The sequence below is a fragment of the Dreissena polymorpha genome, chromosome 10 (genome assembly GCF_020536995.1).
Source record: "Dreissena polymorpha isolate Duluth1 chromosome 10, UMN_Dpol_1.0, whole genome shotgun sequence".
NCBI classification, from domain to species: domain Eukaryota; kingdom Metazoa; phylum Mollusca; class Bivalvia; order Myida; family Dreissenidae; genus Dreissena; species Dreissena polymorpha.
Genome location: NC_068364.1, coordinates 56,819,808 through 56,838,704, shown reverse-complemented (window position 1 = coordinate 56,838,704; position 18,897 = coordinate 56,819,808). Strand labels below are relative to the sequence as shown.

Here is an 18,897-nt window from a genome sequence, read left to right as displayed (position 1 = left end):
AATAGAGGTCACAGTTTTCATCCAATTTTTATGAAATTTGGTCAGAATGTTTATCTTGATGAAATCTGGGTTGGGATTGTATTTGGGTCATCTGGGGTCAAAAACTAAGTCACTAGGTCAAATAATATAAAAACCTTGTGTAGACAATAGAAAAACCTTGTGTAGACAATAGAGGTCACAGTTTTCATCCAATCTTTATGCAATTTGGTCAGAATGTTTATCTTGATGAAATCTGGGTTGGGATTGTATTTGGGTCATCTGGGGTCAAAAACTAGGTCAATAGGTCAAATAATAGAAAAACCTTGTGTAGACAATAGAGGTCACAGTTTTCATCCAATCTTTATTAAATTTGGTCAAGATGTTTATCTTGATGAAATCTGGGTTGGGATTGTATTTGGGTCATCTGGGGTCAGAAACTAGGTCACTAGGTCAAATCATAGAAAACCCTTATGTAGACAACAGAGGTCAAAGTTTTCATCAGATCTTAATGAAATATGGTCAGAATGTTTGTCTTGTTAACATCTGGGTTGGGATCTAATTTGGGTCATCTAGGGTCAAAAACTAGGTCACTAGGTCAAAGTTTTATAAAATCTTGTGGACACAGTCGAGGTCACAGTTTTCATCCCATCTTCATAAAATTTGGCCAGAATGTTAATCTTGGTGAAATCTGGGTTTGGATTGTATTTGGGTCATCTGGGGTCAAAAACAAGGTCACTAGGTCAAAACATATAAAAACCTTGTGTAGACAATAGAGGTCACAGTTTCCATCAGATCTCCAGTCAGCTGGAAGTGTAGGCCCCATCATGTCCCTTCTCTCTATTTTCCAACTGGCCTCGTGTTTGGCAAAGGTATTCCCCGGACTTGTTGAGCGGACGGTGCCCGTGGCGTCTGGCTGCGTGCTCTTGCAGCTCAAGTCCGCTGAAGCGCTTGCCACCCTTCTTTCCAGGGGTACTTTTTTCCTTGGGGTCACCTGGTCCGAGGCGGAGAGCAGGCTACTTGCACCTGACACTGTGAGCCACAGCGTGGGCGCCCGAAACACCACCATCACAACCGGTTCCGTGTTTTCACCTAAACATGCCTCTTCCGGTACTATCTCGCCCCAAATCGGGAGGACATGCCCCATAGTTGAGGGGTTAGCGGGTAAGAGTACCCCCCCATAAATAGGGAAACGACCCCCAAGGTTATACCTGTGGAACCGGTCTCCAACCACACACCGGAAATACACACCACCACCCCTGTATCGCCTATCCAGGGGTATTCACCTACACAGAGGTGCCCTCCTGTGGCTACCAGGGGGTCTTCCCCGTCCTCCCCGTTGTCTGATGTTGCTAGTGACACTACTTGTAGTGGCACTACACTTTCAGACAACTCGATGTTTGACGTGACTGGCACGACTCTCTGGTGTCGGTGCACTCCAGTATATTGGAGAACCTTACAATCTCTGGTGTCTGCGAAATAGAGGAGGAGCCCCGAGTTAGTGTCCCCCCTAACCGTCCCAGAATGATCGACACCCAGACATCCCCAATGAGCTCCCTTGCCGTTAACACCAGCAGAAGTAACTCGTTTGCTGGGGAATCATTCATCAAAATTAAGGATCCGCCAGAAACAGGTCACACATATAGGAACATTCATCTCAGCGAGCTGACAGATCTGATAGCTGAGATATTAAAGGACCGAAATAGGCCGTCCACTGGGTGTCGTGTTATTTCCTTCATTTATAATAGAATTGATTCTCGATTCAAAAATAACAGAGAATCTCTAACAAAGGTTATCCCCCCTGACAAATCCCTAACTAACAAAACCCATTCTGGAACTGGGGACCCTCCAAAACTAGCAGACCCCGGATGCCCCCCTGCGGCCAGCGGTTTCTCCACAGTAAACAAGAAACCTGTCTGGCCGGCCAGGACCCCCGCGAAACTCAAAGGGGCCTGTGCCGGTCATAAATTAGGAGTTAAATCTCCACATCATAACCTTAATCAGTTTAAACGCAAGTTAATTTCACTCCAATATGGACAGTAATCTGCAAATCATTTCTTTTAATGTTGGTGGTCTTACCACCAACAAACATACAGAGCTGAAGTATTTTCTTGACAGTAATCCTAATATCCACATATTATGCCTCCAGGAAACTAGATTTTCCAATAATAATGTTAAGCTAATTCCTGGCTTTTACTGTGAAGTTAAAAATTTTGGTATTTTAAACCATCATATTGCTGGTGGTCTTGCCATTTATTATGCCCCCCTTCGAAGAAGAGGGGGTATATTGCTTTGCTCATGTCGGTCGGTCGGTCGGTAGGTCGGTCGGTCCGTCCACCAGGTGGTTGTCGTATGATAACTCAAGAACGCTTGGGGCTAGGATCATGAAACTTCATAGGTACATTGATCATGACTCGCAGATGACCCCTATTGATTTTGAGGTCACTAGGTCAAAGGTCAAGGTCACGGTGACCCGAAATAGTAAAATGGTTTCCGGATGATAACTCAAGAACGCATACGCTTAGGATCATGAAACTTCATGGGTAGATTGATCATGACTCGCAGATGACCCCTATTGATTTTGAGGTCACTAGGTCAAAGGTCAAGGTCACGGTGACCGGAAATAGTAAAATGGTTTCCGGATGATAACTCAAGAACGCATACGCCTAGGATCATGAAACTTCATGGGTAGATTGATCATGACTCGCAGATGACCCCTATCAATTTTGAGGTCACTAGGTCAAATGTCAAGGTCACGGTGACCCGAAAAAGTAAAATGGTTTCCGGATGATAACTCAAGAACGCATACGCCTAGGATCATGAAACTTCATGGGTAGATTGATCATGACTCGCAGATGACCCCTATCAATTTTGAGGTCACTAGGTCAAAGGTCAAGGTCACGGTGACCCGAAATAGTAAAATGGTTTCCGGATGATAACTCAAGAACGCATACGCCTAGGATCATGAAACTTCATGGGTAGATTGATCATGACTCGCAGATGACCCCTATCAATTTTGAGGTCACTAGGTCAAAGGTCAAGGTCACGGTGACCCGAAATAGTAAAATGGTTTCCGGATGATAACTCAAGAACGCATACGCCTAGGATCATGAAACTTCATGGGTAGATTGATCATGACTTGCAGATGACCCCTATTGTTTTTGAGGTCACTAGGTCAAAGGTCAAGGTCACGGTGACCTGAAATAGTAAAATGGTTTTCGGATGATAACTCAAGAACGCATACGCCTAGGATCATGAAACTTCATGGGTAGATTGATCATGACTCGCAGATGACCCCTATTGATTTTTAGGTCACAAGGTCAAGGTCACGGTGACCCGAAATAGTAAAATGATTTTCGGATGATAACTCAAGAACGCTTTTGCCTAGGATCATGACACTTCATAGGTACATTGATCGTGACTCGCAGATGACCCCTATTGATTTTCAGGTCACTAGGACAAAGGTCAAGGTCACAGTGACAAAAATCGTACTCACACAATGGCTGCCATTACAATGGACAGCCCATATGGGGGGCATGCATGTTTTACAAACAGCCCTTGTATTAATAAAATCTATTAATTACGAATACCTGGGAGTGAACAACCAATTAAAACCGGATGGTAGCACGGCTATTGAGGCATTAGCAATTAAAGAACCGGCCTCTTATTTTGGTCAATATTTACTCAAGAGGATGTGATCTTGAAACTTTGAACGGCCTCTTTAAGGAATTAAGGGCCATTAAAGGACCTGCTTGGGGTTCCAACAATTCAGATGCAGAAGGTCAGGCGGTTATAGAATGGTTGGACGAGCAAGACCTTATACTGCTCAATGACGGTTCTCCAACCAGACTTAACCCCACTGGTTTAAACTCTCACATTGACCTTACTGCTGTTAATGCCAGGATAGCCAGTGCGTCTGCATGTGCAACCGTTAATGATACAATGGGATCTCATCACCTCCCACAACAGGTTACCCTGCACAACTATATTGCACAGGGAACTGATGCCCAATGCTCAGGGAAGCACAAATTCTTACTTGAAAAAGCTTACTTGGCTCAGTTTAGGGACCTCTGTTCAGATCTCTCCCTTGCAGATGTTCACTCTCAGAACTCAAATCACTTTTGCAACATAGTAAGATACTGTCCATAGCGGAATGTAGCATACCGGTCTCCTCCGGCAAGGTTAAGGCCAGAAATAAGGTCCCGTGGTGGAGTAAGGCGTGCTCCAAGGCGGTACAGGATCGTAAAAAAGCATTAAAAATTCTAAAAAAGAACCCCGCTGAGCATAATCTTTTTAACTATAGGTCCCTCGAAAATCAAGCAAAGCGGGTCATTTTGGACGCAGAATCTCAAAATTGGAAAGAATTCTGTGATTCAACAATTATAAATAAGAAAAATACTAGAGATTTTTGGCAAAAAATTCACAGAATTAAAGGAAAATCTTTCACCCCTGTACCGCTACTTAAATACAAAGGCGAAGTTGCCACCACCCCAAGGGAAAAGGCTTAATTTTAGGTACAGCATTTCCAATCTGTCTCCAGTGACTCAAACCTTTCCGTTGAATCTTTGAACTATCAAAAGCGGTTTGAGAAGGACCACCAAAACATTTTAAATGAGCCTGGGGACAACAGCACGCCTCTTAATTTACCTTTTACTTTAACTGAATTATTAAGCGCCATTAACACCAGGAGCAATACTGCCACGGGGCCTGACAAAATAGCATATTTAATGTTTAAATATATGCCTACCATAACTCTTAAAATATGGCTTTACCTATTCAATCAGGTGTATAGGACACGCACAGTACCACCCGAGTGGAAGCAGGCCACAGTGATTACTATTCCTAAACCCGGTAAGGACAAAAACAATCCAAACTCATATCGTCCAATAAGTTTAACATCTCACGCAGGCAAATTACTAGAAATAATGGTCAAAAATAGATTAGAACACTTATTGGAATCTAAAAACATACTAAACCCCTTCCAGTCTGGCTTTAGGAAGGGGCGTTCCACTCTTGATCAGCTAGCTAGACTACAACATGATATTCTTTCTGCAAAAAATTAAGGGCAATCAGTACTAGCAATTTTTTTGGACCTTCAGGCCGCCTTTGATTTAACATGGACCTTTGGCATATTAAAAAAGCTAGCTGACTATGGAATCACTGGATACTGTTTTCACTCCCTCAGAGCTTTCCTAGAGGGTCGCAAAATCCAGGTCAGGGTCGATGGGGAGTTATCAGAGGAAGCCATAACCGACCTCGGCACCCCCAGGGGTCCGTAATATCCCCAACTCTGTTCTCCCTTATCGTAAGGCCTACCTGATGCAGTAAAAGACTCAGGAATGGTTATCTCCCAGTTTGCCGACGACTCAGGCACTTGGTTAAAGGGGTCTAACATGTTACGCCTGCAGAAGAGGGCTCAAGCAGGCTTAGACTCTTTATGGAAATGGTCTATTGAATGGGGATTTAAAATTTCTCCAACCAAAACAGTAGGAGTATTAATTGGCGACCAAATTCAGCACTCTTTGGACTTAAATTTAGGCGGCACCAAAATTATTTTTGAAAAAGTGGTGAAATTTCTAGGTATGTACCTAGATAAACAGTTAACCTTTACTCAACACTTCAAATATTTGGCAGAAAGGTGCGAAAAGGACCTAAACTTAATGAGAATGTTAAGAGGCACAGGTTTTGGTTCAGATAAAAATAGCCTCTTAGCTCTCTATAAGTCCCTTATACGTCCAAAGCTAGATTATGGAGCCCAGATCTATGCATGTGCAAAGCCAAACGCCCTAAAAATGGTTGATGCCATTCAACATAAGGCCCTTAGGATAGCTCTGAGAGCCCTTAACTGTACACCTGGTGCACTGCTTGAAGAGGAGGCCAGTATGCTACCCCTTGACTTGCGCAGAAAACAACAGTTCCTTAACTTCTGGGCCAGGGCTAAGTCTCGGCATGGCTCAAACCCTGTAAACAAACTTGTCGGGACTGGCACCTTCATCAAGGGGAAAATACTTAAGCGTAAGCATGTCGCCCTACCATTTGGTGCGAGTATTAGGACCCTTGTTGAAGATGCCGGCCTCGACAAGGTACCTGTAGCAGACCTGAGGCCCTCCAAGACCCCCCCCCCCTGGACGCTTGGACCCATTGATGTTGACCTATCACTCTCTAAGAAAATAACGAAAACTGACTTGCCACAACTCATCAAGTCAGAAGCTCTCTCACTCATAGATAAGAAGTATGCTGAGCATCTAAAAATCTATACAGACGGCTCCAAATGCCCTTACTCTGGTTTGGTAGCCAACTCTTTTGTAATTCCTTCAAAAAACATTACCAAAACGCACAGGCTCAGCAACAATCTCTCTATATTCTCAGCAGTACTTTTGGCAATTAAATACTCTTTGTGCTGGATATTGGTCAATAAACCTACTAAAACTGCTATTTTATCAGACTGAGTGTCATCTCTTGAGTCTATAAAAAACAGAAATAGCAGATCTAGGCCTGATATTTTAACTAGCATTTTGGAACTTCATCAACAGTGCCTAGATAAATCTTAAAAGGTAACATTAGTATGGTGTCCAGCACATGTCAACATCAGTGGGAATGAACAGGCTGACGGGGGCTAAGGAGGGCCTCTTGAGGGGGGCCGTAGATGCTGGGGAACCCCTGGCGCCTACTGAGATCTACTCCCTGGCAAAGAAATTTGTCGTGGGTCAGTGGAATCTCCGGACTGACAATTTGGCTTCCCGTCGACATACTTGTATCAGACCCATGAAAAACCCTCAGGCTGCCTGACAGATACTCAGCAAGCATTGTGCTTGACAGAGCCATCACGAGCCTGAGGATGGGAACCACCCTATTACCCGGTGGCGCGGGAAAGTATGTCCCCAGTGTAGACCCTGCATGTCCTAGGTGCCAGGAACCCCTCACTGCGCCCCACATGCTGCTGCACTGCCAAAACCATAAGGCGCAGAGGGACCACCTCGAAGCTGCATTGCACTCCCATGGACTAGTTTTAAACCTTTCCAACGTGCTAGACCCCAAGGGAGCAGCAAGGGGCCCGGTCTTCTCTCCCCTCGCCAAATACCTTCTAGACTGTCAGATAACTGACAAGACCTAGGTCATTGGGGGAGGGAGAGCAGCCAACACCCACCCTATTATTCAGTCATGTGACTGATTTGTTTTAAACCGTGTTATTTTTGCACAAATCTAACGTAGTCATTGTAATTGTGTTGGATTTGTGTCATTTCGACACAACTTTGTTTTAGTTTTTAACGGGATTATTGTTCAACCTTGCCCTTTCTAAATCAGGCCAATGGTATTGACCTGGTTTTCCTTATTTTAAAACATTTTTTTATAAGAGTATGACGTTAGTCCACCATTTACATTCTTCAGTTTCTTAATATATTCATATTTTATAGCAGTTTTTATTTAAAGGAAAGGACGAGGCTGTCCAGTAACCTGGGTACGTTGGCTGCATTGCACCCCCTCCCTTCCCCTCTGACATCCCCCCTTCTCCTTCAAACTCGAAGAGCCATGTCGGACTGGAGTGCACGGTGCAGGGCCTTATACCTTGCAAAACCCTTATTTAGCCCTATCCTATTCTCTGGTATTATTGTAAATTTTCTTAGTACTGCTATTTTTCCTCCATAGCAAATTTTGTACCTTGTATTTCCTTAATTCTTGTTAAAATTGCTATTTTATGTAGCAAATTTCCTTATTTTTGTGTCAAATTGCTATTTTATATAGCAAATTTCCTTATTTTTGTGTTAAATTGCTATTCTACATAGCAGATAAGGTACTTTTGTACTATTCTCTCTCTTGTTATCCCATATATTTAAATAATATTGGTTGGATGAGAGCACTTTGTGGGTTTTTCCCTGCACGGAGGTAATATTTGGTCTTTTTACCAATTTTATATCACACTGTTTTAATTTTCCTTCAATTGTTTTCATACTATTTTTCATCTACCGTGCACTCCCTCTGGTCCATGGGAGACAACCGTCATAGACTCCACCTCCATAATTACCTCCTTTAGACCAACCTATTGGTAATGCCCCTGCTGGTTTATTCCCCACTCATACCAACCTACACTTCCAAATCTCTCCTTCTTTTAACCCTCCAGGGTGGCATTTTATATAAATAAATGCATATAGTACTGTACATAATGTAAAAAATCTACTTTTATGTATAAATTTATCTGTTCTGTCTCATTTTTAACTGTAAAGTTCATTGTTTTACTTATAATTTTTATGTGGCCCTATGAAGGTGACAGTTTGGCGACACGTAAGTCATTACCCTTATTTTACAAGGGTTATTACTAATATCCCTTTTAAATATTGTCTTAACGCCACTCTGGGGGGTTGACTCTTCTTCATAGCCCAATTCTCATGAGGTTCCATACAGACAGGGTCTTATGTTGGAGCATTACAGCTATATTCCCTGTCTGCAAGTGTTCAACATTGCGCCACATTTACGAATACATACCAATTACAATACAAAATATTATTTAAAACTAAATTACAATTACCAAATACAATTTTTTGTTATATTTCTATATAATTGCATGTTTACATGCAAATCCCCCTTTTCTTATTAGAGCTATTAAATCAGGCTCTTCCTTCCCTATTAATTAATGTTTATTAATCTTTATATCTTCCCATGGCTAAGAGTACTTTGTATAACATATAACTCTAACATCAAATTCCCATCTATCCATAGATTTAATACATAGTGGCAATGTTTAACCACTTTGTGATCTGTAAAATCCTAAAATATTAATAATTTTTGCTTATTTCCAACATATTACACTTCTGTGTATTTCTTTTCTTTCATAGAAACATAAAATTAAAGTAATTCTATATTGATTTTAACATTTAAAACACAGATCACAAAGTCTAAAGACTCCAACAAACCCATTGCAGTATATACTGAACAGTGGGTCTAGTAATGATGATGCCACATACAACTGTATGTGTTTTCACCATCTTTACTTATAAAAATTGGGCTATTCTCTCTCTCTTTCTCCTTCCTTTTAAAAACATCCAATAACAATATCATATTAATAATAATAATAAGAAGAAGAATAACAATATAACATCAACATAGTTATTTATTACTATAAAACAATTATTGATGTTTTTCATTAAAATTCAAGTTCTTTTGGATGTAATTTTCCTTTTTCTTTCAACCCATATATTTCCTGCACAGAAATTCTTATTGTTTACAATCTGTTAAGTGCACTCAATGTCAAGTTTGTCTGCTGGGAAATTTTTCTATTTTAAAACGGATTGACCTACTTGTCATTTTTTATAAGAAATTTCCGCCAATCAGCGCCATCGTTATATAAGCCTTTCAACCAATATTGAGTATTGCGTTTATATCACATCTAATTGTTATGCCCCCCTTCGAAGAAGAGGGGGTATATTGCTTTGCTCATGTCGGTCTTTCGGTCGGTCGGTAGGTCGGTCGGTCGGTAGGTCAGTCGGTCCGTCCACCAGGTGGTTGTCAGACGATAACTCAAGAACGCTTGGGCCTAGGATCATGAAACTTCATAGGTACATTGATCATGACTTGCACATGACCCCTTTTGATTTTGAGGTCACTAGGTCAAAGGTCAAGGTCACGGTGACCCGAAATAGTAAAATGGTTTCCGGATGATAACTCAATAACACATACGCCTAGGATCATGAAACTTCATGGGTAGATTGATCATGACTCGCAGATGACCCCTATTGATTTTGAGGTCACTAGGTCAAAGGTCAAGGTCACGGTGACCCGAAACAGTAAAATGGTTTCCGGATGATAACTCAATAACACATACGCCTAGGATCATGAAACTTCATGGGTAGATTGATCATGACTCGCAGATGACCCCTATTGATTTTGAGGTCACTAGGTCAAAGGTCAAGGTCACGGTGACCCGAAATAGTAAAATGGTTTCCAGATGATAACTCAAGAACGCATACGCCTAGGATCATGAAACTTCATGGGTAGATTGATCAAGACTCGCAGATGACCCCTATTGATTTTGAGGTCACTAGGTCAAAGGTCAAGGTCACGGTAACCCGAAAAAGTAAAATGGTTTTCGGATGATAATTCAAGAACGCATATGCCTAGGATCATGAAACTTTATAGGTAGATTGATCATGACTCGCAGATGACCCCTATTGATGTTCAGGTCACTAGGTCAAAGGTCAAGGTCACGGTGACCTGAAATAGTAAAATGATTTTCAGATGATTACTCAAGAATGCATATGCCTAGGATCATGAAACTTGATAGGTAGATTGATCATGACTCGCAGATGACCCCTATTGATTTTGAGGTCACAAGGTCAAAGGTCAAGGTCACGGTGACCCGAAATAGTAAAATGATTTTTGGATGATAACTCAAGAACGCTTTTGCCTAGGATCATGACACTTCATAGGTACATTGATCGTGACTTGCAGATGACCCCTATTGATTTTCTGGTCACTAGGTCAAAGGTCAAGGTCACAGTGACAAAAGTCGTATTCACACAATGGCTGCCAGTACAACGGACAGTCCATATGGGGGGCATGCATGTTTTACAAACAGCCCTTGTATTATAAGTAAAGCTATTTGAAACTACTATTTTTTTATCAAAGCACCGCATCAACACTGCAAAGTATTTTATATTATAAATGGTACAGCCCAGAAAAATCGGGCTGACCATATTATGGCCGTTTTCGCCTTTTTTACGCAGAGTTTTATGTTAAGCAGTGTGCTCGGGCAATGGTTTCTAACCGAAGTCCCGAGGGTAAATAACCCCATTAGTCAGTCATCTGATCTTAATGAGTCAGGTGAGCAATTCAGGGCCATCATGGCCCTCTTGTTTAGTGAACTGGAGCTAAAAGCTGTGATATGATAACGAACTCTGACGTTATATGATAACACCTCATATGATTTGATTTGTTAACTGTCACATGAGGTCAAGTACTGATAGCTCAAATGTTAATCTTTAAACAGGACAGTCCAAATTATTATATTAGTTGATGTTAGTTATCTGCAGGAGTGTAATTTAGGGAATAAAAATGAACAGATTTCTATTGAATACTTATAATAAGTTGATCAAGATGGCAACGTTTTCTGAATCAACTGTGGCTAAAGGCTCTGATTCAGTTATAGACTTTTGTTGTTCGCCATGTCAGGAGCACAATATTGACCAGTGGGCCGAGTTTTACTGCAGTAACTGTCTCAAGTTTTATTGTGGAAAATGTATTGATCTTCATGGTCACTTGTTTGGGAAACATGTGATGTACGGAAGGGGAGAAACAAGTAAATGGCCTGTGCCCAAGGAAGTGGTGGATTTCCTTCAGAAATGTGACCTTCATGTAGACAAACATCTAGACATGTTTTGTGATGACCACAGTCAGCTGTGCTGCACTAATTGTGCTGTCCTCAATCACAGGTAAATCAGACATGTATTTGCTTCCAAATATATTTGTTTGTAAAGAGAACATTAAATATAGCATTAATCAGATCATTCGCAGACAAATTTAAATTTATTTTTATTCCCCAGAAGGAGGGCATATAGTGATCGAACCGTCTGTCTTTCTGTCACACTTTGCGTTCAGGTTTCACGGTTAGGTTTCGAAAAATGCTCAAAACTTCTATGTCGCTTCAGATAGCAACTTGATATTTGGCATGCATGTGTATCTCATGGAGCTGCACATTTTGAGTGGTGAAAGGTCAAGGTCATCCTTCAAGGTCAAAGGTCAAAAAAATTGATTCAAGGGAAGTAATAAGCTTCAAAGGGAGATAATTATCTGTACCTGCCAAATGAAAAAAAAAATCAAAGCGGTCCTGTAGGGGGCATTGTGTTTCTGACAAACACATCTCTTGTTTGTGAATGTGAATTATTTGTATATTACTACAGTAGCAAATAATAATTATTATTTGTCTATTAAAAATATAGACATTATGGTGTCAGTATAAATGAACAAATTCCATATGTAAGACAATTACCTTAGAAAAACATGATAGACCAAATTCAGACATATTTTTTTCATTATTTAAACCACATATAAATATTTAAGTATTGTTTTCCTTTCAGACAATGTGCAAAAGTAACACTGATATCTGAGTTGGTCAAAGGACCCCCACCAGATTTGCAGCAACTATCAACAGAGATTCAAAGTCTTCTTGTAGAACTCAAGAAACTTGAGAATAACTGGAACACCAACATAGCGTCTTTGCAGGCTTCATACCAAAAACAATTATATGAAATTCGTGAAACACGCCAGAAAATTGATACAATTTTAGATGAGATTGAAAAGATCACCATAAATGAGCTAGACGATCAGATGACCAGTCTAAAAGCTTCTCTTAAGACTGATGTTGACAATTGCAGCAAGCTTAAAAATGAACTGCAAAAACTCAGTGACGCCATACAGGACATTGTTGATAAGGGCAAAGCAGAATTGTTATTTATTGCAAATGAGAAATGTCTCAAAATAATTAAGCAGTCTGAAACTTATCAAAAGGAGAACCCTGTTCCATTAGTAAGTTCTTTGACATTCCATGCTGATGGTGATTTTCAACAATACTTGTCTAAACTGTCAGGTCTGGGGAAGATAGTTCTCAGTACCAGATTAATATCCATGGTAGGTAATCCAAACCAGGTATTCAATGTGGAAGGGATTTCAGAGTATGATGTGAGGATACCAAGTGATTCAAGCAGGAACTCTACTATCTCTGCCATCTGTGTTCTCTCTGATGATCAAATCCTTGTTGCAGATGTTGATAATAGACGAGTTAAGTTACTCAATCATCAATACAAGGTGGTTGGACATTGTGATTTAAATGCGTATCCGAGTGACATGTGTCTAATCACACCAAGTGAAGTAGCTGTTTCTATGAATGAGCAAAAGCCAGATGAAGTCCAGTTTGTTTTGGTGAATGATGGGAGGCTGGTTAAGGGCAAGAAGTTACAGTTTCAACATAAATGTTATGGTATTGCTCATAATCTGCAAGACCTGTATCTCACTTCTGGTACTGCACTTTACAAGTATTCAACAAGTGGAGACTTGTTGAAAAAGCTTTATGAGGATAAGCAAAATGTTTTCGGAGGTAATACTATGATTGATATATCTAATATCATTTTAAATTAATATCGGGAATATTAAAATTGCATTATGCTTTAAACAAATTTATGTGAAAGTAAATTGTTTATTTAGATTTGCACATTGCAGATAATTATGTTTGCAAATAATAGAAATAATATTGTCACCACTAGTAAAATGAAAACTACTCAACAATAATATCCTTCCTTTGCCTAAGTATTTACTTGATTAATTTCTTTACTGAATGGGAGTTTTTTTGGTAAAAGAGACTATTTTAAGTTATACCAAAATGATAGTGATTTCAGCACACTGTTAGTATGTCTGAGTAAATCTTCTTACTGAGAGAATGTTATTGATGTGTACATTATATGTTTGAGCTTAAAATAACCATGCATTTATACATGTTTCAATGTAAGAAAAATCAAACTCTTTATATTATAACAAAAACTGGTGTGAATGAGATGAAACAGTGTCTATATTAAAAACATAATGAATCTGTAAAGAATTAACTACATTGATTTTACTCTTTTTTTACAGTATTTAAGTGTGCAGTGAGTCCTTCAGGTGACAAGATATTTGTCACCAACCTAGATCAGGACAAGGTCCTCACCCTGGCGAGAGATGGCTCAGTTCTCCACACTTTCACAGACCAAGACCTAATAGGCCTACATGGTATACATGTGACACCTCGGGGAAAGTTGCTGGTTTGTGGAGGTGTGTCCCACAATATCTTACATCTTGATGGTGACGGCAAACAGAACGTTGGAACACTTGCTAACAATAGAGATGGTCTTATTTGCCCTGTGTCAGTCTTCTACAATAAGAGCACAGCCTCCATCATTGTGGGACTATGGAATGGAAAAACAATTCATGTTATTAAAGTATAATAGTTGTGTTTCATGAGTTTCAGTATAAACATTTTGGAACTTCTACTTTCAATATGAATTCTTGGCATAACAAAACTCATATTCAGTGCTCTGATGATATGTTTTCATTTTTAGTTCCACTGGCCAGAGGCCAGCGGGTCTTATGTCATGGTCCTGTGTCCGTGGTGCGTGCGTGCGTGTGTCCGTCTGTGTGTGCGTTAACTTTTTCTTTAAACATCTTCTTCTCCTAAAGTACTGGTCCAATTCTGATGAAATTTCTCAGGAATGTTCCTTGGGTGAACCTCTTTCAAATTTGTTCAAATTATGCCCCTGGGGTCAAATTTGACCCCGCCCCGGGGATCACAAAATTGAAAATTTGCTTATATAAGGCCTATTTTGTGAAAACTTTCAAAATCTTCTCGTCCATAACCATTGGGCCTAGGGTTATCAAATTGGGTATTTTGAGACATCTCATAGTCCTCTACCAAATTTCTTCAAATTATGCCCCTGGGGTCAAATTTGACCCTGCCCCAGGGGTCACAAAATTGAACAAATGCTTATATAAAGCCTATTTTGTGCAAACTTTACAAATCTTCTTGTCCATAACCGTAGGGCCTAGGGCTACCAAATTCGGTATGTAGTGACATCTAATAGTTCTCTACTTAGTTTGTTCAAATTATGCCCCTGGGGTCAAATTTGACCCTGCCCCGGGGGTCACAAAAATGAACATATGCTTCATATATCCGCGGCCCGCGAAATCTCTCCGCATTTTACACTGGTAGATTCTGCCTAAGCATTTTTAAAACGAGCGATATAATTGGCTGTCGTTTCCCAATCTTCCAATTAAAATCGGTTTCATAAAATGTGTTTGGTATTTCGTATGCAAATGGCGCCGTTGTGAAGCGAAAATTAAGATTATTGAAATGACAAATATCAATCGAATTAACGACGACATCATATAGTTTGATAGGAATAATGAAATGTGTTTGTCAACGAAAAAGACTACGTTTTCGATACAAGAAACACATATTTTGTTTAGAAATGTGCACCGTGAATTTGTGTCACGGAAACCAGTGTTTCTGGTTGCAAATTGGGAGTTCAGTCTACTCGCGAAGTAAAACAATTTAGAAGAGGATCTTTCGAACATGGAAATAGACAAACATGATTTGATTTATTTGATAGTGGATCTGTGTATAATCTGATTCATATGCATATTCTGCATTAGTTATATTTGTCACGCTGTTCAGTTAATTGAAATAGCATTGAACAAAAGATATTGAAAGGTACACAAATTATATATATTAATTTAACTCAGTTTAATACATTATTAACACAAGAAGAACACTCAAGTGTGTTTGTTTATATTTAGTCAATTAACCTTGTTTGTATATAACATTTTATAAAAAAAATTGTATTGTTTTGTTTGTTTTCACCAAATGGTTAGTATTATTCTTTTATGTTAACATTCTCAAAATTTTTGTTTTATTATAGGCCCTATTTATCAAAAAAAAATTTGAATGACATCATTTTATGATTTATAAACAGATTGCAAAAAATATTTGTTCAAGATTAACTTAACAACAAATTGTTACATTGAAATTAAGTGATTTTAATATTCAGTAGCAAAACAGTAAGGAGAATCCAACTTAAAAAAGATGTATCTATTAAAAGTATATTCTACCAATGCCGTGAACAATCAATCCCCTTGTTTATAACATGACTGCCGCTAAGTCTATTACTAGCAACCTATCAGAAAATAGGTCAGATACCTAATTTCAATACATGGCAATCCTAGTATTTTTCAAAAACAAACATGACAGGTAACCAATGTCAGATGGAAAAAGTTAGGTCAAGCTAATTGTTTGTCATTATATCTCTTTAAACCTCACGCCATATGCAAGTAGTGTTGCCATGATCGCAACATCTTGATGAATTATAATTCAATTTTTTGTCTCATAAACATTTACTTTGTTTAACAAACAACCTCTACAAAGTTATCATTCCTACTGCCTTTCGGCACCTCATGAACCTGAAAAACTTTGTTTCCTCAGACAAATATCTTCTTTGTACAATAAACAATTTCTTCACCACGTTAACAATCCTGCTACACTCACTAATGCCTCAAGAATGAAGTAAAGTTCAGGTGATCTTCGTCATTAGGTATTTTGCATATGTCATGAACTATATAAGTAACAAAAACTTTGAAACCTACAAACACTTTTTGGAATTTTGGAAAAAGATTCATGATTGAATGAAGGAACTTTCATTAATCTTGTAGAACATGCGTAGATTTGATCTTCAGCATCTAAAAATATGTGAAATAGAAAGAACGACAATATCTTTTGGAGAGATAAATGTACCTACGTTATAAGCAAAGGACCTGTGTGACAATTCCCAGACTTTTTAGTCTGTTTAGTTAACACCATAGTAACATTTTCCATATATAAAAAATGCTCACCCTTCCAACTTTAAGCGCCCAGTGGGACGAGGGATAGAAAGAGAAAGTCACATGCTTGAGTACATTTCAACCCATGCGCATTGCACGCTTTTTTCGCATAAAAAAACAGTGGAGCGATACAGGGCCACCATGGCCCTCTTGTAATTGTATATAATCAGTGTTTTGTTGTTATTATTGTTCCCTACCGGTTTCACCGGAAGGGAACTTATGGTTTGCGCTCTGTGTGTCCATGTGTCCGTGAGTCCGTCGGTCTGTCACATTTTTCTGGATCCTGCGATAACTTTAAAAGTTCTTAATTTTTTTTCATGAAACTTGAAACATGGACAGATGGCAACATGGAGATTATGCACGTCATTTCATTTTCTTCTTACGTCAAAAATTCTGGTTGCTATGGCAACAAATATAAAAAAAAGATATTTCTGACAATGGTGGAGCCGGTAGGGGACATATATTGCTTGGCAATAGTCTTGTTATATTTATCTTTTAAACAACCAACATATTCATAAATGATTTAATTGTGGGATTTGTCATGCTCTACAATATTTTCGAGTAATTGTTTTGCAAGTTAAAATTTATTGGAGGGTGCAGTTTAAGAGAGAATTTTTTAACAGTCACGATGTGTTTTGTTCTTAGAAATGTTAGGTTACATAGAGTTAAAATTTGTATTTTACTGAATTCTTCCATCTTTGTTTTTAGATTTCATGTTTATTGATGCAAATTTGACGTGTATTTACTCATACATGTTATTTGCCTTTTTCTTTCAATATGTTTTACTGAATAAATACGTTTTACTGAGTTTCTTTTATTGAAATGGATAACCTTAATTCAAATATTCAAATAACTTTGCCATCCTTATGATTTACATATCATAATTGTTACAATTGGAGGGTCAAAAACTAGGTCACCATGTCAAATTAAAACAAACAACACTATAGACCATATTACTTAACTTTGATTCAACTTGCTCAAAAAATGATATCAGGGTATGTTGACCAATTAAATGGTTATACAAAAATTATAAAAGATGCTCAGGACAGACCTAAGGCCGTTATGTTCAAATGATTCTTGTTAATTTTCTATAACTGGATTTGTATGACTTGCTAAATACATGCATTGTCCGAGGTCCGTAGGTGATTTGTCCCTTCAGTGACAAGTTCTGTTTATGACACTTGATTTGTTGAATACAATTTCAGGGTGAGGCCTATCCTGAGCTCTCATTGCATGAAAACAAGGTGAGACAATTAGACAGAGATTGTTTGTTTAAATCTAACAATATTGAGTTTTTCCTTGATTTAATGAAAGCCATGGGCTATAATAGACTTGAGTTTGTTTGAGTTGTGCAGAACCTGTACTTGGTGTCTTTGTTTAAGATCCAGAGTTGGGATTCATATTTGACTTGGCGGTCGAAAGAAGGATAACATATTTATTACCCTTTTTTGACAGTGATAGTATTCAAACATATGCTGTTCTAATAATGGTGTCTTTGTTTAAATATCATAAATAACTTGTACCATTTATTCATGACAATTAACTTGATTGCATATCATATGATCAATACAGTATTTTCAGATGGCTGTATTAGTCACTTAGGGGGCTAAAATGGCATTATGGTCACTTATAAGATATATGTATGTCCGTCACTTGTGTTTCATGTGTTGAGTAAGTCTAGTAAAGAATTAAATACAGCATGATTTCTTTGGCTGATTTTAAATAGTGACTTGTAATTTGCACTTATGAAATTTCAGATTTATAAAAAAATTGTGGATAAGCATGTCATTGTTGTGCAAATGTGGTTCCAATAATAAATGACTGCATAGTTTATGTAGACAAAAAAAATTCCTCTTTCAAGACATATTTACATGGGCATTGCTGTCTGACAGTGACACAGTTTGTTTTAAGATCGTAGTTGTGTTGTGTATGTTTTAAGATCCGAGATGTATTGTGTGAAGCTGAAGAGAGGTACTTGGAACTTTATGAAGATGGGAAGTATAACTTCACGAAATTACTGAGAAAGATGCCAGATATAAAGACATTGGATGGTGTGTACAAAACAGTTAAAATTCACATTTCAAAAATAGTTCTGACTGTCTTATGTTATTAGTGTAAACCTTGTGAAAACCTTGATGGTTTAAAGTGGCTGCATGGTATATAAATAAACATCGGCCCACAAGTTAATGGCCAGTTCTTTTTTCGGCTCTATGACTTAATTTCGCCATTAATTCACCAAATTGTTAATGATATTATTTAGCTTCTCTGTAAATATTAATTCAGCTAATTATAGAAAATGCTATGTAAACGTTGATTGTACACTCATGCATGGGAATTTTAGGGTTGTTTGACGAAGCAAATAATGCATACACAAACAACTGATTAAAACAATTGCATTTTTATTTAGAAATTAAACATAAGACATAAAGTTTGATATTTTAAGAACTTCTTCACAGTTTGACATAATGACATAAAATTTCGTAACAAAATTGAAATAGATAGCATTTTAAATTAAAAAGCAAATAACTTTTA

At 38.4% G+C, this 18,897-nt stretch overlaps 1 protein-coding gene and 1 long non-coding RNA gene across 3 annotated transcripts in view; both read left to right on the top strand.

Moving 5' to 3' along the window:
• The window catches only part of LOC127847347 (alanine--tRNA ligase, cytoplasmic-like), a 67,230-nt gene that overhangs the window by 28,977 nt on the left and 19,356 nt on the right, over positions 1–18,897 (top strand). The window contains exons 1-5 of one of the 2 annotated variants that reach the window (XM_052379198.1): positions 10,971–11,399; positions 12,045–13,060; positions 13,591–13,934; positions 17,571–17,609; positions 18,305–18,416. In XM_052379198.1, coding sequence (XP_052235158.1) covers positions 11,023–11,399; positions 12,045–13,060; positions 13,591–13,934; positions 17,571–17,609; positions 18,305–18,416 — 1,888 coding nt within the window. In that variant the 5' untranslated portion in view covers positions 10,971–11,022. Of the gene's footprint in view, positions 1–10,970; positions 11,400–12,044; positions 13,061–13,590; positions 13,935–17,570; positions 17,610–18,304; positions 18,417–18,897 lie in introns of those variants that run through there. The other variant, XM_052379200.1, reaches the window with a different exon arrangement.
• LOC127847349 (uncharacterized) lies at positions 2,229–3,052 on the top strand. Its single transcript, XR_008033937.1, has 2 exons — positions 2,229–2,728; positions 2,874–3,052. It is a non-coding gene; the product is annotated as an uncharacterized LOC127847349 (long non-coding RNA).